The sequence below is a fragment of the Syngnathus floridae genome, chromosome 17 (genome assembly GCF_059516105.1).
Source record: "Syngnathus floridae isolate MCC-2025c chromosome 17, RoL_Sflo_1.0, whole genome shotgun sequence".
In the NCBI taxonomy this organism is placed as follows: Eukaryota; Metazoa; Chordata; class Actinopteri; order Syngnathiformes; family Syngnathidae; genus Syngnathus; species Syngnathus floridae.
In genome coordinates, this window is record NC_142429.1 from 4,109,984 (window position 1) to 4,130,975 (window position 20,992).

At 47.9% G+C, this 20,992-nt stretch overlaps 3 protein-coding genes and 2 pseudogenes across 5 annotated transcripts; 3 read left to right on the top strand and 2 right to left on the bottom strand.

Moving 5' to 3' along the window:
• Window positions 1-3,821: 3,821 nt before the first annotated feature.
• Window positions 3,822-3,930, top strand: LOC148383683 (5S ribosomal RNA; annotated as a pseudogene).
• Window positions 3,931-4,715: 785 nt separating this feature from the next.
• LOC148383684 (testis-expressed protein 2-like) lies at window positions 4,716-10,001 on the top strand (annotated as a pseudogene). The gene is made up of 12 exons (XR_015853433.1): window positions 4,716-5,073; window positions 5,122-5,303; window positions 5,453-5,683; window positions 6,020-6,288; window positions 8,272-8,290; window positions 8,386-8,668; window positions 8,855-8,954; window positions 9,026-9,140; window positions 9,264-9,383; window positions 9,470-9,679; window positions 9,759-9,879; window positions 9,948-10,001. The product of XR_015853433.1 is annotated as a testis-expressed protein 2-like (transcript).
• A 2,873-nt stretch (window positions 10,002-12,874) lies between these two features.
• LOC148383685 (NADH dehydrogenase [ubiquinone] 1 beta subcomplex subunit 10-like) lies at window positions 12,875-14,210 on the top strand. The gene is made up of 4 exons (XM_088358257.1): window positions 12,875-13,114; window positions 13,576-13,714; window positions 13,829-13,968; window positions 14,070-14,210. Exons 1-4 carry the CDS (start codon window positions 12,892-12,894, stop codon window positions 14,159-14,161), a joined length of 594 nt encoding a protein of 197 aa, XP_088214383.1. The 5' UTR covers window positions 12,875-12,891; the 3' UTR covers window positions 14,162-14,210.
• A 334-nt stretch (window positions 14,211-14,544) lies between these two features.
• LOC148383686 (small ribosomal subunit protein uS5-like) lies at window positions 14,545-18,199 on the bottom strand. 2 transcript variants are annotated; one of them, XR_015853444.1, is made up of 8 exons: window positions 18,104-18,199; window positions 17,704-17,841; window positions 17,534-17,623; window positions 16,458-16,565; window positions 16,056-16,389; window positions 15,863-15,954; window positions 14,734-15,016; window positions 14,545-14,651 (listed from the first exon to the last, which is right to left on the bottom strand). XR_015853444.1 is itself a non-coding variant. In XM_088358255.1 (7 exons), exons 2-7 carry the CDS (start codon window positions 17,836-17,838, stop codon window positions 15,689-15,691), a joined length of 840 nt encoding a protein of 279 aa, XP_088214381.1. In that variant the 5' UTR covers window positions 17,839-17,841; window positions 18,104-18,198; the 3' UTR covers window positions 15,643-15,688. The 2 variants fall into 2 exon arrangements, 1 of the variants encoding a protein (XP_088214381.1); XM_088358255.1 differs by lacking the exons at window positions 14,545-14,651; window positions 14,734-15,016 and adding an exon at window positions 15,643-15,769 and having other exon boundaries at window positions 18,104-18,198.
• Window positions 18,200-18,479: 280 nt separating this feature from the next.
• On the bottom strand, window positions 18,480-20,855 carry rnf151 (ring finger protein 151). The gene is made up of 4 exons (XM_088358209.1): window positions 20,330-20,855; window positions 19,858-20,027; window positions 19,687-19,783; window positions 18,480-19,125 (listed from the first exon to the last, which is right to left on the bottom strand). Exons 1-4 carry the CDS (start codon window positions 20,330-20,332, stop codon window positions 18,664-18,666), a joined length of 732 nt encoding a protein of 243 aa, XP_088214335.1. The 5' UTR covers window positions 20,333-20,855; the 3' UTR covers window positions 18,480-18,663.
• Window positions 20,856-20,992: the final 137 nt, after the last annotated feature.

The window sequence follows — 20,992 nt, forward strand, 5'->3', positions numbered from 1 at the left end:
ATGTATCTAATACTACTCAAAGGTATTTAAAGCAATTGTATTTTTCTCTCCTCCGTGAGTCGTCACCTTATCGTGGTGGAGGGGTTTGCGTGCCCCTATGAATCTAGGAGCTATGTTGTCGGGGGCTTCATGCCCCTGGTAGGGTCACCCATGGCAAACGGGTCCTAGGTGGGGGCCAGACAAAGCACAGTTCACAGAACCCCTTTATGATGAGTAAAATAAATGGACTTCGTTTTCCCTCACCCGGACGCGGGTTACCGGGGCCCCCGTCTGGAGCCAGGCCTGGAGGCGGGGCTCGAAGGCGAGCGTCTGGTGGCCGGGCCTTTGCCCATGGGGCCCGGCTGGGCACAACCCGAAAAGGAAACGTGGGTCCCCCTTCCCATGGGCTCACTACCTGTGGGAGGGGCCAAAGGGGTCGGGTGCAGTGTGAGCTGGGTGGCAGCCAAAGGCAGGGACCTTGGCGGTCAGATCCCGGCTGCAGAAGCTGGCTCTTGGGACGAGGAATGCCACCTCTCTGGCTGGAAAGGAGCCCGAGCTGTTGTGCGAGGCAGAAAAATTCCGACTAGATATAGTCGGACTAGCCTCCACGCACAGTTTGGGTTCCGGTACAAGCCCTCTCAAGAGGGGCTGGATTCTCTTCCACTCTGGAGTTGCCCACGGTGAGAGGCGTCGAGCAGGTGTGGGTATACTTATTGACCCCCGGCTGGGCCTGCACATTAGGGTTCACCCCGGTGAACGAGAGGGTAGCCTCCCTCCGCCTTCAGGTGGGGGGGACGGGTCCTGACTGTTGTTTGTGTCTATGCACCAAACGGCAGTTCAGAGTACCCACCCTTCTTGGAGTCCCTGGAGGAAGTGCTGGAGAGCGCTCCTTCTGGGGACTCCATCGTTCTACTGGGTGACTTCAATGCTCACGTGGGCAATGACAGTGAGACCTGGAAGAGCAAGATTGGGAGGAACGCCCCCCCCCCCCCCCCCCGATCTGAACCCGAGCGGTGTTCTACTATTGGACTTCTGTGCTCAACACGTATTTTGAATAATGAACACCATGTTCAAACATAAGGGTTTCCATGTGTGCACTTGGCACCAGGACACCCGAGGCCGCAATTCGATTACCGACTTTGTAGTCATGTCATCGGATTTGCGGCCGCATGTTTTGGACACTCGGGTGAAGAGAGGAGCGGAGCTGTCAACTGATCACCACCTGGTGGTGGGTTGGCTCCGATGGTGGGGGAATATGCCGGTCCGACCTGGCAGACCCAGACGCTCTGTGAGAGTCTGCTGGTAACGTCTGGCAGAATCTCCTGTCAGAAAGACCTTCAACTCGCACCTCTGGCAGAGCTTTTCCCACGTCCCGGGGGAGGCGGGGGACATTGAGTCTGAGTGGACCATGTTACACGCCTCCATTGTTGAGGCGGCTGACCGAAGCTGTGGCCGTGAGGCCGTTGGTGCCTGTCGTGGCGGCAATCCCCGAACCCGCTGATGGACACCGGCGGTAAGGGATGCCGTCAAGCTGAAGAAGTCCTGTCGGGCCGTTTTGGCCTGCGGGACTCCGGAGGCAACCGACAGGTACCGGATGGCCAAGCTGAACGTGGCTTCGGCGGTTTCTGAGGCAAAAACCCGGGCGTGGGAGGAGTTTGGTGAGGCCATGGAGAATGACTTCTGGACGGCTTCGAGGAAATTCTGGTCCACCATCCGGCGTCTCAGGAGGGTGAAGCAGTGCAACGTCAACACTGTTTACAGTGGGGATGGCGTGCTGCTGACCTCGACTGGGGACGTCGTGAGTCGATGGGGAGAATACTTCAAAGACCTCCTCAATTTCACCTACATGCCTTCCATTGTGGAAGCAAGGCCTGGAGACTCTGAGGCGGACTCTCCAATCTCTGGGGTCGAAGTCACTGAGGTAGTTAAAAAACTCCTCGGTGGCAGGGTCCCGGGGGTGGATGAGATCCGTCCGGAGTTTTTAAAGGCTCTGGATGTTGTGGGGCTGTCATGGCTGACACGCCTCTACAACATTGCGTGGACGTCAGGGACAGTGCCTCTGGATTGGCAGACTAGGGTGGTGGTTCCCCTCTTTAAAACGGGGGACCGGAGGGTGTGTTCCAATTACAGGGGAATCACACTCCTCAGCCTCCCCGGTAAGGTCTATTCAGGGGTTCTGGAGAGTAGGGACCGTCGGGAGGTCGAACCTCGGATTCAGGAGGAGCAGCATGTCTTTTGTCCTGGCCGTGAAACAGTGGACCAGCTCTACATCCTCGGCAGGATCCTCGAGGGTGCATGGGAGTTTGCCCAACCAGTCCACATGTGTTTTGTGCATTTGGAGAAGGCGTTCGACCGTGTCCCTCGGGAGGTTCTGTGGAGGGTGCTTCAGGAGTACGGGGTACCGAGCCAACTGATAAGGGTGGTTCGGTCCCCGTATCACCGATGCCAGAGTCTGGTCCGCATTTCCGGCAGTAAGCCGGATTCATTCCCAGTGAGGGTTGGACTCCGCCAAGGCTGCCCTTTGTCACCGATTCTGTTCATAATTTTTATGGACAGAATTTCTAGGCGCAGCCGAGGCGTTGAGAGGGTCCAGTTTGGGGACCTCAGCATCGCGTCTCTGCTTTTTCCAGATGACCTGGTGCTGTTGGCTTCTTCAGGCGGTGATCTCCAGCTCTCGCTGGAACGGTTCGCAGCCGAGTGTGAAGCGGTCGGGATGAGGGTCAGCACCTCCAAATCCGAGTCCATGGTCCTCGATCGGAAAAGGGTGGAATGCCCTCTCCGGATCGGGTATGAAATCCTGCCCCAAGTGGAGGAGTTCAAGTATCTTGGAGTCTTGTTCACGAGTGAGGGGAGGATGGAGCGCGAGATCGACAGGCGGATCGGTGCAGCGTCGGCAGTAATGCGGACCCTGTACCGGTCCGTTGTGGTGAAGAGAGAGCTGAGCCCAAAGGCAAAACTCTCAATTTACCGGTCGATTTACGCTTTTACCCTCACCTACGGTCACGAGCTATGGGTCGTGACCGAAAGAACGAGACCCCGGATACAAGGGCCTGAAATGAGTTTTCTCCGCAGGATGTCCGGGTTCTCCCTTAGAGATAGGGTGAGAAGCTCGGTCATCCGGGAGAGACTCGGAGTAGAGTCGCTACTCCTCCACGTTGAGAGGACCCAGATGAGGTGGCTCGGGCATCTTATCAGGATGCCTCCTGGACGCCTCCCTGGGGAGGTATTCCGGGCATGTCCCACCGGTAGGAGACCCCGGGGACGACCCAGGACGCGCTGGAGAGACTATGACTCTCAGATGGCCTGGGAACGCCTTGGGATCCACCGGGATGAGCTGGATGAAGTGGCTGGGGAGAGGGAAGTCTGGGAGTCCCTCCTAAAGCTGCTGCCCCCGCGACCCGAGCCCAGATAAGCGGAAGAAGATGGATGGAAGATGGATGGATTTTTCTTGTCTCTTGTTCATTCATTTGGATATTTCTATTTCTTCCACCACCACCACTACCACTGCTTCTCTGATCTCCACTTTACAGGACTGTCTCAGAAAATTAGAATATTGTGATGGAGGTCTTCATTTTCTGTAATGCAATTAAAAAATACAAATGTCATGCATTCTGGATTCATTACAAATCAACTGAAATATTGCAAGCCTTTTATTGTTTTAATATTGTTGATTATGCCACTTTTCACATTTACTTTGATACAGCAAAATGCAGGTTGCAATGGCAAATTCGTGCTACCACATAAAAAGCTGTCAATAACTTTTCATTAAAGCCATGTTTCCATGGTCTTGGTTTTCAGGGAGGATTGTATATATAAATTGCAATTTTTCAAGACCAACAATGGCTAACGGCCATACTACCCTGAGAACGCCCGATCTCGGAAGCTAAGCAGGGTCGGGCCTGGTTAGTACTTAGATGATAGACCGCCTGGGAATACCGGGTGCTGTGAGCTTTTTTTTTTCTTCCACTTCAATCGTTAAAGCAAATTTTTACAACACCCATTACGTATGGCATTCGGAAACTGCAAGCCGAGTTTTAACTCCGACATTGAAACTATGACCCGAGTTTCAAACCTATGTTTGTGATCTCTGGAGACCAATAATCACATTATGATGCTTAGGTTTGACGCCCGCTGAAAGGACACAAAGAGACGACACTGTAACGCTTTGGTGTGACGCCGAAAAGAAGCAAGAGTTTCTTCGCAAGATTCCGGGGCAGTTGGGACACATTCGGCTGAGTTTATGCATCTGTCTCTCGTCCCTGCTCCGTGACACGCCGTCAAGATCTTCCCCACTTGACTGTCAAAGGTAGTTACACATTTTCCAGGACGGGGAATTCAGAATTATGTTCCCCAAAGCAAATGGCAAGGGTACAAAGGTACAAAACATAAAAATCTATTTTTTTTAAATATCTAAATGAAATCTATTGGCGCATTTTACATTTTGTTATCATTGTGGATGGAGGATGCAGCGCAGGAGAGGTCTGTGCAACGTTCCCACCTTGATAATTCTGTTTTGACTATTTGAACAGTGTCTGTGCTATTGCAAGTGTTTTAAAATGAGTGATGGGATTTAATTTCTTTGTTCTGACGTTGGATGTCTGCGTTTTGAACTGTTAATGCTTTAATCCCGCAAGTGTCACCTAATAGGTTTTTTGGTCGCGTTTTTCAGGGTGATGCTTGCTCCAGTGGGCCGGGAATTGATTTCATCTTTGCCATTCTTCTTGGACTAACTTTTTCTAAGCAGTATGGAAGGGCGTAAGCTCTTCTTAAACATGAGCTACAACAAGGAGGGTCCCACAGTGGCCTTCTCCAAAGACAAGCCTTTGGAGATGGAGCCTGACCAGAGCCCATTAAGCTACCATCTGCCTCATCCAACATCCTGTCCGGCCTCTTCTGATGATTTGTCCACATCATCCTCCTCGGGCATTTTTCCGGCTGCAAGCTTGTTCAAATTATCCTCAATAGACCTGAGAGGAAAACCTCAGGTCTCCCGCAAGGTTGCGGGGGATGCCAACATCTCTGAGCCAGACTCAAGGCTTGAGTTGCATCCATTGATGAACACAAAGACCGAGACAGCAGACACCCAGCCCGCAGGTGGAATCTCAAATGAGCAAAATGACCAACAAACACCCCATCCCACAGACCCCATGACAGAGAACCGATGTAGAGAGCACTCTAAGGCCCTGCAAGAGTTTCAGAGCAAGGTCAATCAAACCACGCGTAGTGAGGAGAGCTGGAGTTTGGGCGTGGCCGGCACAGCGGGACGAGAAGATGCAGACCTGACATCCCAGAGGACATCCGAAGGCGACGGATGCGGTGCTCACGTGAGAAGATGTCGGTGGAGCTCCATTGTGTCTCGAATAGAGACGGCATTCCTACCTGCGCTGATATGAAAAAGGCCGCGCTCCTGCCAAACAAATCGAGTGCTGCACAACGGCGCGGAATGTATGGTTTGCCGGACACATCCTTTCAGAATTACTGGATCTTCTTGGCAGGCCTGGTGCTTTATGTGTTGTCCACCGTGCCTTTAGCCTCTTACGTGACCGGTGTGTCAGTGGGGGTCGGCTGCGGATTCATTGTGGGCTTGGCGCTCGCCTTTGTACTCGCTGCCCGATGCTCCGGCTCCACAAGAAAATCGTGCTACACCAAACCCACGAATAGACAACCACTGGATGGCCAGCCCACGGCAGCAGAAACCTTTGAGGTAAAAATCAATATTATTAACAGTGAAAAGAACAACCGGGTTTTTACTTTTTTTGTATCTGAATGTATTTCATGGCTGGCTGACTCAAACAGCGAGCTACAACATCGAGACCTTCCACCGCTCTGCCACACATCCCGTCTTTGCGAGCCTGGCAGGCAGTCGGCTGCAGCTGTCCTACCTGAGACCGTCCGATGGGCCGACCCAAGAGAGCACCTGCTGGCCTTCGCGTACCTACCAGCTCGCAAACTCCCGGGTTGGTCCATCTCGCTGCACCGATGCCATAGCGGGCCTTCGCGTCAGCAGTACAAAGTCCCTTCTGTTGATTGCCAACAATAGGTAACTCTCGCACCTCCCGGTTTGGCTCGGAAGAGGCTCTGGAAGAAGAAATACCCCATCTGTCACTCTGGCTGAGGGGGAAGTTGGGGAGGAGAATGTGGAGGAAGGGCAGGAGGGAGAGGGGTCAAAAAGAAATGCTGCCATCCCTGAGCATAACGCACCTCCCGTTACCCTCTACATGTTTGCCCGCACGGGACGAGAGAAGGAGGAATGGTTTGAGAACCTCCGGTCTGCTTCCACCCTTGGCGCCACAATCGCTGAGATCACAGGTAAGCAGACACTTCATGAGGCACATTGCACTTTAAAGATACAGCAGTGCCTTGAGAAGAAATTTATTTGTTCCGTCTTTGAGACAAAGAAAAACAGACATTGTTAGGGTTTTCCAGGTTATCTTTATCATAGGATTATGTTGGAATGCAACAGGTAATAAATACCTTACCTTGTCCTCCTTATCACAAGGTCGTAAAACATGGGTCACCAACCTTTCTTAATCCGAGAGCTACTTCCTGGGTACTGATTAAGGCAAAGGGCTACCAGTTTGACACACAATTCTGAAATAGCCAATTTGCTTAATTTGGCTTTTACTATGTGTTATTATTGTCATTTCCAGTTCACATGTAAGTGTGATTTTAACAAGAATAGCAAAAATACAGTCAAACCTTGGTTTTTGACCACAATCCGTTCCAGAAGGCGGTTCGAGAAGCGAATTGGTCGAATTCCGAATCTGGTTTTCCCATTACAAATAATGTTTTTTTTTTTTAAATCCGTTTCAAGACAAAAAAAAACCCGCCTTTTTTAAGCAGTTTTTCATTTGCGCATATTTGTCGGATCGCGAAACTGCAGCGCACCGCCGAACGCGCAACCGTCGCGCGTCGCCCACCGCGCAGGTCGCATTATTGTGACAGAGCCGTCGCTGAAATTTAGAAAATATTTTTAAAGTCCTAATGTACTTCCCCAAATTTAAGTGGACCTAAGTGTGCAGGGAGCTTAATTTTGTCCAATCGCGCAACTGCAGCGCACCGCCGAAGCGCAACAGTAGCGCGTCGCCGACCGCGCAACTGCCCCGCCCTGGTCGCATTATTGTCACAGAGAGGTCGCTATAATTTAGAAAATATTTCTAAAGTTCTGATGTACTTTAAAACTTTTAAGTGGACCTCGGGGCGCAGGGAGCTTAATTTGGTCCGATCGCGCAACCGCAGCGCACCGCCGAACGCGCAACCGTAGCGCGTCGCCGACCGCGCAACTGCACCGCGTTGGTCGCATTATTGTGACAGAGCCGTCGCTAAAATTTACTAGATATTTTTAAAGTCCTGATGTACTTTCCAAAATTTAAGTGGAACTCATTGCGCAGGGCTCTTAATTTGGTCCGATCGCGCAACCGCCGCACGCCGGGCGCCCACTGTAGCATTGCTTTAAGAGCGTCTTTTTGTTTTAGGATGGCTTTACTGCTTCCACTTGCTTTCTTTGGAGGCATGATTAGGGGTTAATACAATCCTCAAAGTAACGAGAATACAATAACAACGGACTCAGTCGGCATCCAGGCCGCGCGGTCGGGTTTTCTCGGGTCTTCCCGGCTCATCTCGCGAGGTTCGACCTCCGAATTTTGTTTGACAACCGAAGCAAAAATATCTCGAATTTTTTTGGTTCGAATTCCAATTATTTCGAGAACCGGGACGTTCGAAAGCCGAGGTTTGACTGTAAAATGAATAGATGCAGCTCACTGACAAGTGCCGCTATTTTGAGCTAATTTTAGAACAGTTCTGCGGGCGACTCATGCGGTCCTCACGGGCGACCTGGTGCCCGCGGGCACCGTGTTGGTGACCCCTGTCGTAAAACATCCCCTGAGATGTTTAGACTAGAGGACAAGGGCTTTCTATTCAGCCCACTCATACCCCCACTCTGTTTCTCTTAATAAATATCCTCTTGCAGGAAGGAGAATTCAGACCTCCATTCGAACATCGCTGCACGCACAGCGACGAATGGACTCTCCACCTGCAGGTGTCTAAAAGGACTTACTTGTCTCCCGTGTGGTTCTTGTAAGATAAGTTGGAGTGAGCAAATCTCTAACAGACATTAGTGACAGTGGAGACACTTTCAGTCTCGTCCTTTCTCTCACTCCTGACACCTGTGGGTGGAGATGCTGGTGAAGGCAGCAGAGAGGAGCATCCTAACCTCCCAGAGCCGATATGGGCCAGAAAATTGCTGGACTACACAGCCTACATGACGCAGCCGGTTGACTCGGACGGTTGCAGCCGCGTTCAAGACTCCGACGTGAGTGGCGGCGATTCGGGAAAGCCCGCTGCTCAGAAAAAGGTCAATGAGCAGCACGCCCAAAGTTGACTTAGCGCTTACCTAAAATGTAAAAGGTGCTCTCAATCAAGTGAGACTCCAAATTCACAAGCGTACATGATCGTCAGAAGTACAACTCCTCTTTCGCATTGTGGACATTTTGAACAGACGCCGTCCGATGGCACCGAAGGAGCTCGAGCCGGGTCAAGTGCAGATTGTGAAGCAGAGCGAGACCCAGCGGGGGGCCAAACTGCCTGGATGAATTCAATGGCGGGCAGGATCTTCTGGATCTTTCTACATGATCAATACTGGACCAACGTAGTTGCCTGCAAGATCCAGCAGAAACTGTCAAAGTTCAAGGTAAGCGGGTAAGACAAATTACAGACTTTGGTACCGATAGTAATTCGTCCTAACAGGGCCGCGATGTTGGCGGCATTTTCCCATCCTTCCGAAACTTGTTTCAAACTAGTAAAAAAGTTGCGATCCTAATGCGTCGATTGTGTTTGGACAAAGTTCTCCTAAAAGATGAAGTTTGTCTCACTCAAGTTAAAGTACTTCATGAGCAAGATGACCCTGGTGGACCTGGACATGGGCACCTGCTTGCCTCAAATTCTCAGCATCTCCAAACCCACACTGGACAGCAGAGGTGCGGAAACGCGGCGTAAAGGCAGGCGCAGCAACGCAGGTTCACAATGAGCACATCAACGTTTGTTTTAGGTCTGTGGCTGGACCTGCGGATCATGTACAGCGGCTGCTTTCGAATGACCCTGCAAACCAAGATCAACCTGAGCAGACTGGGGAAAGAGGATCAAGATGAGGCTCAGCCAGAACGGTAAATCAATGGCTGAGTACACTTGCCCATTTATAAAATACATGTTCATGTAGACTTCACAGGTTTAAAGAATGATGAATAATAGTAGTGCCTTGTAGAGATCGTAATATTTTCCAAACGCAGGTTGTCTAAACTAGCGGACAGCGATGAAGAGTCATCCGGTGTTGATGAAGACGATGTCCTACCCGCTGAGCCGCAGGCGTGTGGGTCAGAGACGGCAGCGGCTGCTGCTTCAGCTGACATGTCAGTTAACACTCTGCGGTGATTGTCGTTGAAGAGGTGAAACATTTTGGACCCTAAGAATGTGTACCACCCACACACTGAAACAGAAACTCAGCAGGCAGCACCAGTAGGAAGATTCTGAATTTTATGGACAAGCTAGCAAAGTCCAAATATTTCCAGAAGGCCAGAGAAAATGAGTACATCAGGAAGAAAATAGACGAGGTGACCAACATGCCTCTGATGCTCACCGTAGAAGTTCTGGAACTCTCCGGAACTCTGGCTATTAACATCCCGCCTCCCCCTTCTGACAGGATCTGGTATTTGCTGTCTTTCTTCTCTTATGTCTGAGGATACAAGTGGTACAAGCAAAACATTTTGATTTTTTTTTTCTTTCAGGTACAGTTTCCGGGCACCTCCCAAGTTGGACCTTTGTGTGCATCCCATGCTTGGGGAGAGAGAGGTCAACTTCTCTCAAGTCACAGAGTGGATTGAGAGAAAGCTCAGAGCAGAGTTCCAGGTCAGTGTCACTTCCTGACAAGTCGTGTTTTCTTGAACAGCAAACAAAACACATGCTGTCGTCAACAGAAGTTGTTTGTCATGCCCAACATGGATGATTTCTTTGTGCCTCTCATGACATAGCCGTTAGGCCATTCGCACCGTGTTAAGAGTCCACTTTTATCACCAACCATCCCCCATGGAGCCCTACCAGCGGTGGATAAAAATGCTCATTGGCTGCTCTGATGTGAATGAGTAGCCATTTTTCAGTGATGATTCTTGAGGATGGTCATTTGGCTGCACTTACTTACTATTAATGTATTGAATCAGATTTTTTAAATCGATGATTTTCATTATCAGCATTTACGAGGGAGTGATTGGGAGAGAACCCACCCCCAGATATTCATTGGAAAAGTCCTATGCTGAGGCTGGAGTGATATCCCAAAAAAAAAAACTGCCGAACAGACATTATGCTTGTCTTACATGTCCAAAGCAAGATGTTTCAAATGTAATAACTGACTCTGTTGGTTCAAAAAAAAAAGTGTTCAAAACATTTAATTCGTATATATATATATATATATATATATATATATATATATATATATATATATATATATATATATATATATATATATATATATATATATATATATATATATATATATCTTTTTCCTCACCCCCCGTGGGTAGTATCTTTTTCCCTTCAAGCTCGGGTCCTCTACCAGAGGCCTGGGAGCTTGAGGGTTCTACGCAGTATCTTTGCTGTTCCTAGTACTGCACTTTTCTGGACTGAGATGTCAGATGTTTTTCCTGGGATCTGTTTGAGCCACTCCTCCAGTTTGGGGGTTACTGCCCCTAGTGCTCCAATGACCACAGGTACCACTGAAGTCTTAACTCTCCAGGTCTTCTCCAGCTCTTCTCTGAGCCCTTGATATTTCTCAAGTTTCTCATGTTCCTTTTTCCTAATGTTACCATCATTTGGGATGGCTATGTCAACCACAACGGCTTTCCTCTGCTCTTTGTCCACCACCACAATGTCCGGTTGGTTCGCCATTACCATTCTGTCTGTCTGAATCTGGAAGTCCCAGAGGATCTTGGCTTGGTCATTCTCTACCACCTTTGGAGGTGTTTCCCACTTGGATCTTGGGACTTCCAGTCCATACTCTGCACAGATGTTCCTGTACACTATTCCAGCTACTTGGTTATGGCGCTCCATGTATGCTTTACCTGCCAGCATCTTACACCCTGCAGTTATGTGCTGGATTGTCTCAGGACCTTCTTTGCACAATCTACACCTGGGGTCTTGTCTGGTGTGGTAGATTTGGGCCTCTATTGCTCTGGTGCTCAAGGCCTGTTCTTGTGCAGCCAGGATCAGTGCCTCTGTGCTGTCCTTCAGACCAGCTCTTTCTAGCCATTGGTAGGATTTCTGGATATCAGCTACTTCAGCTATGTTTCGGTGGTACATCCCATGTAGGGGCTTGTCCTCCCATGATGGTCCCTCCAGCACCTCATCTTCCTTTGATGCCCATTGTCTGAGACATTCACTGAGCACGTGATCCGTTGGGGCCTTATCCCTGATGTACTTATGGATCTTGGATGTTTCATCTTGGATAGTGGCTCTCACGCTCGCTAGTCCTCGGCCTCCTTCTTTACGGCTAGTGTACAGTCTCAGGGTGCTGGACTTGGGATGGAACCCTCCATGCATGGTTAGGAGCTTCCGTGTCTTGATATCTGTGGTCTGTATATCTTCCTTTGGCCACCGTATGATTCCTGCAGGGTATCTGATTACTGGTAGGGCGTAGCTGTTAATGGCTAGGGACTTGTTCTTGCCATTGAGCTGACTTCTTAGGACTTGCCTTACTCGATGGAGGTATTTGGCTGTGGCTGCTTTCCTTGTTTCCTCGTCAAGGTTGCCATTTGCCTGTGGAATTCCAAGGTATTTGTAGCTGTCCTCAATGTCTGCTATTGTTCCTTCTGGGAGTGAGACCCCCTCTGTGTGGATTACCTTTCCTGTTTTAGTCACCATGCGGCCACATTTCTCAAGTCCGAATGACATTCCGATGTCAGAGCTGTAGATCCTGGTAGTGTGGATCAGGGAGTCAATGTCCCGCTCGTTCTTAGCGTACAGCTTTATGTCAAATATATATATATATATATATATATATATATATATATTGTTAGGTTACGGATTTTAGTTATTGATCTGACTCCAAATTGCGATCAACACTTAACACATAAATTGCTATGTCCTAATCCACACACTGGCGCACCTTACAATTTTGCGAGTTCGTTCTGTCAAAGAGAAGACCAGTAGATCAATCAGACCAAATTTACCAATTGTTTATTCCTGACAAAGCGCACTAATACAGGCCTGGGTCCCGGGTCCCTCACACTAAAGCTTGTGCGTTTTTGTGACCACCAAAAGACGACACAACAGTTGCCCAGTTTTGAAGAAACACAATATGAATATTAAAGCATGCAAAATATTGTGAGATGATTGGTCGATGGTCATCTCCTCCCTGTCCAGGTGTTGCTGAGGTCAGGCGGTTGGGTTTTCCCCGCGAAGCCCGGCCACATAGACGTGCTGTTGTTCTCGTTTCTCACCGACCTTGAGGTGTTCTCGTCCGGTACTCCCTATCTGGGCCTATTCCACAACACTTCGAAGAAAACAAGTTCATGCAGTTTGCCTGCACATTCTTCACCAATCCACACGAGCACTCCAATACTAGATATTAATATGATTATAAGTTTAACACAACCTTAAAAAATATGTTTGCAAACTCCCGAAAGCACATTTCCCTTTAATATATATATTTTAACTTTTAAGATTCTTTGCTGACATCTTTTGGTTGCCCAATGCCTTCAACTCCGACCTTTACTCCTCAACCTTGTTTGGGAGAAAATAGTCTGAATTTTAAATCAGGAATTTTCAACGTCATGTTTTTTTTAAATACCAAAACTAAACTGTTGTCAGGCGATATGTTTTCATAAAATAAAAGTTGCTATTGACCTCCAGCTGTCGTCCCTTGCGCGCATGCGCCACTTTGAGAGGAGAACTGTCGAGGTCGAATTGAAGGATTTCTCCTGCATAGACTCAAAAGAAGGTAAAATGCCGTCCGACTTTGATAAGGACGCCTATCCGGAGCCCCCACGGCTAACTCCGGTTGTGGACAAACAGACGGCTCTGCCGAACCCGGCCTTGATTTTGACTAAGCTCTTCTATTACTCCGTGGACCTGCCTGTCACCACATTTCGAGGTAAACGAAGCTAATGCAGCTAGCTGCCTGCTAGCACAACAAAACAGTTACAGTTGCCGCATAATGACGCCAACTATAAATTGAACACATTATGTGCTGTATTGCAAGATGTATTAGCAAGAGTTTTTAATTGAGCAAAATTGAATAAATACTACGGTGGTTGTGGCTGTTGTCAGTCACACGAAGTTGCATTTTTAAACTAACGAAAATTCGCCAGGATTACACATGCAACGTTAAAAGCATTTTTCTCATAATTTTTTAGTTATATACTGTACGTCATCCCACCAACCTTGAGTTCAACCACGTGTCTTTAAAAAGCAAGTGGACAGTAGTTACTACGTCACTGAAAATGATATATGGATACAGATGCCCCCCCCCCCCCCCCCCCCACACACACACACACACACACACGTTTTAAACATTTTTACTCCAAAACGTGCTTTGCCATCTTTCCTTTTTAGAGGTCGTTGACAGCATTCAGGCGAAAAACAAGCCTGTCTACTACCATCAGAAGTTCCGCCGCGTTCCTGACCTGACCCAGTGCCAAGAAGGGGATTACCTGTGCTACTATGAGGCTGAGATGCAGTGGCGGAGAGACTTGTGAGATCACATCTTGCATTCAGTCCGAGTGGACATGAACTTCAACTTAGATCTCGATACAACAGCAGTATGAAAAATTCTGCATGTAATGCTCAATTTTGGCTCTCACCACAGCAAAGTAGACCAGGAAATTGTGAAGATAATCCAGGAGCGTATGAGGGCCTGCAATCAGAGAGAGGGCTCCAGCTTCCAGCAGAACTGCTCCAAGGAGATAAAGCAGTTCAATGAGGTTACCAAGAACTACCAGTTGCGCTGTACGTTTCTGACTTTATTGCTACACGCTCCAACATATTTCCTCAACCGGTTATGTTTTTATACCTTGGGAATAATTTCATGGGTTCTTGTCTTGACACAGATGGGGACCTCGGAGCATATGCCAGCGGCAGGAAATGTCTGATGAAGCAAAAGGAGAGGATGATGGCAGCAGCTCAGACTCAAACTGCTTAACCTAACATCTAACCTGTGTAATAGTTGTAAAATAAAGTGTTTAAATCAACAGTCTCTCTTTATCCATTAAGTAAATAATCATGCAAGTTTTTCCTGGGACAGTTATTTAGTAGCCTCAGTTGACTTAAAAGGGGCACCACCCATGTTGTACACTTGCTAAAATTAAAATGTAAACACATTCCAGATGATCACCATGGAAGTTGAATGCCAATGTAAAGTTGTTAAGTAGATTTGTCATAGCAGACGTATATATCAAACTTATTCTAACATTTCATTGCACATCCAAATTAAGTTCTTACTGCTCAAAACAAAAACATGAGTGAGAATTTTGTTTGTGACCATTTTTGCCAGTTTAATTTAGGAGACAGACAAGGTACAAGGGCTGCAATGTTTATCAGACTTTTATTTCAACAGTTTCACTGAACAAAAGTTTAGGAGGCCGCTGCCTGGACAGAATGGCCTCTCTGCACCGACACTCTGGTGTGAACTCCTAGAGGAGGGGAGGAAAAAAAAAGTCAAGGCAAATTCAAGCTTGAAGAGTCAGCAATGAAACTACAGCAAAGCATTCTGACCTGGTAGGGAGACTTTGCGAAGATGGTGTCCTTCCAGAGGTCAGGAGTCAGGTAACTGTAAGACTTTGAGTTGGCATCAAAGGTAGCCTTGGCTGTAAGAGCAACAATTAAGTTATTTACAGAATTCTTTAAAGTCTAGGTACTCAGCGATTTTTAAAAAAAAAAAAAAGAGGAATCCCTGTCAGTTTCACTGTACAAAGGTTTAGGAGGCTGCAGCCTGAACAGACTGGCCTCTCTGCACCGACACTCTGGTGTGGGTCTTTGCCAGATGATCGGTGAACTCCTAGAGGAGGGAGGAGGGGAGAAAAAAAAGAAAAAAGTTAAGACAAATTCAAGCTTGAAGAGTCAGCATTGAAACTACAGCAAAGCATTCTGACCTGGTAGGGAGACTTTGCGAAGATGGTGTCCTTCCATAGGTCAGGAGTCAGGTAACTGTAAGTCTTTGAGATGGCATCAAAGGTAGCCTTGGTTGTAAGAGCAACAATTATTTACACAATTCTTAAAAGTCAAGGTACCCAGCGATTTAAAAGAAAAAGAAAAAAAGAGGAATCCCTGTCATTAAACTTAGCAAAGTTGCCCAGTGGGGCAGTGCAGCCCCTGGCGGATGTGTAGCAGTCGTCGATTCCAGCCATCATGAGCAGCTTCTTGGGCACGGGAGCCGACACTATGCCAGTACCACGGGGCGCCGGGATGAGACGCACCAGCACGGAGCCACAACAGCCCGTCACCTTGCAGGGCACTGTGTGGCACCGATGGTCCGAGACACGCCAGCACGGGGCCGCAACGGCCCGTCACCTTGCAGAGAGAAATTAAGTTCTTGCTGATCAAAACAAAAACATATTAGTGAGCATTTTGTTTGTGACAATTTTTGCCAGTTTAATTTTGGAAACAGACAAGGTACAAGGGCTGTAATGTTTATCAAACTTTTATTTCAACAGTTTCACTATACAAAAGTTTAGGAGGCTGCTGCCTGAACAGACTGGCCTCTCTGCACCGACACTCTGGTATGGGTCTTTGCAAGATGATCTGTGAACTCCTAGAGGAGAGAGAAGAGGAGGGGAGAAAAAAAAAGTCAAAACAAATTAAAGCTTGAAGAGTCAGCAATGAAACTACAGCAAAGCATTCTGACCTGGTAGGGAGACTTTGTGAAGATGGTGTCCTTCCAGAGGTCAGGAGTCAGGTAGCTGTAAGTCTTGGCGATGGCATCAAAGGTAGCCTTGGCTGTAGGAGCAACAATTACTTATTTATGGAATTCTTAAAAGTCAAGCCACCGAGCGATTTAAAAAAACAAAACAAAGAGGAATCCCTGCCATTGAACTTACCAAAGTTGCCCAGTGTGGCAGTGCAGCCCCTGGCAGATGTGTAGCAGTCGTCGATTCCAGCCATCATGAGCAGCTTCTTGGGCACGGGAGCCGACACGATGCCAGTACCACGGGGCGCCGGGATGAGACGCACCAGCACAGAGCCACAACGGCCCGTCACCTTGCAGGGCACTGTGTGGGGCTTTCCGATCTTGTTTCCCCAGTAGCCCCTCCTGACGGGCACGATGGACAGCTTGGCCAGGATGATTGCACCTCGGATGGCGGTGGCCACCTCCTTGGAGCACTTGACGCCCAGGCCCACGTGGCCGTTGTAGTCACCAATGGCAACAAAGGCCTGTGAAGACAACGTACGCTCGCATCTGGAGCGATGCTGTGGGGAGGAGGAGGGACTGGGGGCCTCACCTTGAACCTGGTGCGCTGACCAGCCCTGGTCTGCTTCTGAACAGGCATGATCTTCAGCACCTCATCTTTCAGACCAGAGCCCAAGAAGAAGTCAATGATTTCAGACTCCTGTGAAGTTTAATAAAAGACTGCGTGATTGGAGGCTACCCAAAGGACCATTTAACAAGTGAACAATTTTACACAATTCCTGTACATTTTTTATCAAAGTTAAATACCGTATTTGCCGGTGTACAGGTCGACTCGGTGTATAAGTCGACCCCCTAAAATTCGACGGAAATTTACGATTTTATGATATATCCTTTGTATAAGTCGAGCTCAATTGTTGCATTATATTAAACTTCAAAATTCAATATGCGAAATTTATTGACGAAATGTGTTCAAATTCCGGGAGGCCGTGCGCATGCGGTTGTTTATAAGCACCGCGGAGGAGATCGCGGCCGGCGAGCTCGCGCACGCCGCCCGGCACCAACGGGAGGCCGGAAATAGCTCCAAGCCGAGCGGATCGGCACTTTATAAGCACCGCGGAGGAGATCGCGGCGCCTCATTGGACTTCCAGCGGCCGGCGAGCTCGCGCACCCGCCCGGCACATCCGGGAGGCCGTGCGCACGAGCCAAGTGGCCGAAAATAGCCCCCGCCGAGCGGATTGGCTGTTTATAAGCACCGCGGAGGTGGTCGCGGCGCCTCATTCGACTTCCAGCGGGCCGCGCACTCGCGCACGCCGCCCGGTTCAAATTTTCTAAGTGCAACGCACAATGAGATGCATGAGAAACGGCCTTGGTTACCATCACATTTGAAGCGATGAATACGAAGTTAAATTTTATGACTCGGTGTATAAGTCGAGGTCGATTTTTTTCGGTCGATTTTGGATCGAAAAAGGTCGACCAATACACCGGCAAATACGGTACATTATCAAAGAGAGACACGTGGCCAAATGGCACTTGAAAGAATAATCTTCATATAAACACTTTCGGTGAGTGGCACCTGCACAAACAGCAACTTGTAGTGTAAAAACTACACAATATACTACAATTTAAAGTGGCCATTAATTCCATAACCTAAACTCAGACAGAACTCACCTTGATAGGCAGAGAATAAAGATAGATCTCCTCCAGGGACTTGATCTTCATGTCCTTAACCAGGCGGCCCAGCTTGGTAACTGGCACCCACTACAAGGTACATGTGAAAATTTAAAAAAATAAATAGTCTTTGTGTGCACTTGACCAAGTAGAATGTGTGCTCCACTCACTTCCTTATCCTCTGCCTTGCCTCCGCGGGCACCGCGGCCTCTTCCACGGCCTCTGCCGCGTCCACGTCCTCTACCGCGGCCGCCCGGGCCAAAACCTCCGCGAAAGCCTCCCCTACCACCGGCGTCGTCCGCCATTTGCTGAGGAATTTAATGCCAAACATTAATTGGAGCCTAATCGGAAACGTATTCAAGACGAGCCGTATTCGGGATCTGTGCATAAACACGCAAGTTTCGCCGCCATATTCGTGAAAAAGGAAGGCACAATGGTGCTAAAAATGTATTTAACGGCTCAATAATATCATCGGTTTCACTAAATAATACAGTTTTAAAATATATTCCAGCACGCAGTCATAAGATTGAGAGACAGAGGATTCGGTGTTTGAATGTGTAGTGTACTTACGTGATCGTTATAACAGGAAGAAGGCCTGACCGCGGGCCCGCTGCCTTTTATTCACGTGAAACATCGCGATATTTCAGAAGTTCTTGCAACATCCTGCCCAGTAGTGGCTAGTTTTTGCTACAATATCTTTAAGAAATTCGCAGAAGAGGACGAATATTGTTTGCAACTTACAAAACATTCAAATTAATACATCATATAAAAATATAATAATTCATTTTAAATTTGTGAGTTGAATCTCACTATGTTATGATTTGTTTAACACCAGACATGTTTTGATTTCTTACCAAAATATTTTATTTATTGAAACAAATACTTCAGTGTCCAAAAAAGTCATTTAAAACACATTCTATATTTTCCTTTTCCTTTGCCCCCCCCCCCAAAAAAAAGAATCAAGGTTTCTACCACAATCGTTACGTTTGGTAATCCTAGTTTTATTTACAAAATAAATATGAAAAAGAGCACAACAATGTCCCACATTCACTCACTTTCATGTGTGATAAACCTATCTGCATATTCCAACACACAACACCTATGAAATAAAGACATTCTTCCTTCAACTGTCAGCCGTCACTTGTAAATCTGCTCCCCGTGGATCTGGAGCTGCCCTCTCCCAAGTCCTCCTCCACCTTGTGCAGCTCATCCATCGCCTGCAGACTCTCACATATCAGCCCAATTTGCCTCATCATGTGTGTCATGGTGTTCTGCATCCTCCTCATCTTCCTCTGCAGGGCGACGGCGATGGCCCCGTGGTTCCTGCTCTTGTCTTGGTAGTGCAGCTTGAGCTGCATGTAGCAGTTGTGCTGAGTCCGCGTGCGGTGGGAGAGCACGGTGCCGCAGCCCATGTGGCAGGGCTGGCGCCAGTGCTCGCAGTGGCGAGCGTGGGTCTCTTGGTCGCGCCGGAGGAGCTGTGCCCGGCACCCTGGGTATGGGCAGGAGACCAGCTCGAACAAGCAGCTCAGGCTGTGGCAATACTGCTCCGAGAGGGCGAATGTCTCCACGCAACCGCGGATCTCATTCTTACACTGTAACAGACATTACAAGTCAACATAAGTAGAATTTTCTTCTCTCCTTAAGTAACTTATCTAGCAAAACGGAAAGTTATTTTGTAACATTCATTATAATCATCATCAACCACCTCAGTGGCCTAGTAGTAGAGTGTCCACCCTGAGACTGGAAGGTTGTGGGTTCAAACCCCGGCCGGATCATACCAAAGACTATAAAAATGGGACCCATTGCCTCCCTGCTTGGCACTCAGCATTAAGGGTTGGAATTGGGGGGTTAGATCACCAAATGATTCCCGAGCGCGGCACTGCTGCTGCTCACTGCTGCTGCTCACTGTTCCCCTCTCCCCCAGGGGATGGATCAAAATCACATGGGGATGGGTTAAATGCAGAGGACAAATTTCACCACACCCAGATGTGTGTGTGACGATGATCATTGGGACTTTAACTTTGAATAGTCATAGGCTACAGGATACAGCACATAACCCTATTTAGACGCAAATCTCATTTGAGCAACTTTCTCTATGTAATTTGTGCGTGAATTTCAGTACACATGGCAAACAATCTGTTTATAAGGCCAACCTTTATCTTCATGCGTCCTATCGTCTTGCTGAGTTTGAACATGACAAAGATCATGCACGCGTTAATTGGCTTTCGGCAGCAGGGGCAAGTCTCCTGTCTAGCAAGGACATAAACAACAGTGACTCAGGAGTTGCTTGGAAGCATTTGACAGTACTCCGTGCTTGCTTGTACCTCTTAAGCCACTGTAAAATGCACTTCTTGCAGAAGATGTGGTGGCACGCTGCTCGAACAGGGCACCGCAAGACCCCCTGGCATATGGTGCAGATGAGATCGTAGTCTGGAGGGTCCACAAACTGCTCTGCATCGTAGCCGCCACTTGGCGAAGACACGTCTGCATCCGTCTGGACAGTGACGACATTGATGGAGAAAGGAAAGGAAAGCACGACAACAGATTTGAATGGAATAGTTGCATCAAATGCCTTTTCTTGTACATGTCAGAACCAGGATTTAGCTTTAGGTAAACGCTAGCAAAAGGGTTTCCAGGGATCCCTAAAACATCTCATATGATTTGATCTGTTTTTACGATCTAAACATTTATACACTATACACATTATATATTTATTTAGCATTACATTGTTGAGAAGGCTTGGAATCACAATATCATCAATCAATCATTTGTTTAAAAATTCTCTTCACTACTCACCATGTTGTTCGTTTCCACTGTCCGTTATGTTTCCATTGCAGGGGAGCAACTTCACTCCACATTGAGCCGCGTCACGGCAGTGCGTTCACACCCGGGTTATCATGACAAAACACGCATACGTGAACATTCCTGACACAACATGAGGGAGGAACCGTGTGAGCTCGGCATACAAATGACAACAGTGAGCAGTCAATGGTGGTAGCCTGGCCCCCATTTTGCAGCGCGTCCTTTCCGTGGAAGCCTGGCCCCCATTTTGCAGCACGTCCTTTCCTTTCTTTTCCAGCACAAATGCAAACTTTGTGAGCCTCAGTCACAAATAATTTAAGAAACTTTATCACATATTCATATTAACACACTATGACATTTTATGGGGACAACCTAAAATACCAAGCCTGGTTTACGGTGGAGTGGGTAAGAAGCCCCAGACGTCCAACCACTACCAGTTCTGTGAAGTTATGCCGCCAACCACTCAGAGTGAGGGAGGGTTTCAAATCCTACTTCTCAGCTGATAGTTGATGGCGCACAGTGATACACCGGCACAACCTAAAATGGCTCTTTTGAGGGCCACCCACACTTTTGATCCAAAACCTGCAATTGTACCTTTTTCAGAACCAAAATTATTATTACAACTGTTTGTACACTGCAGATCAATACTGAAATATA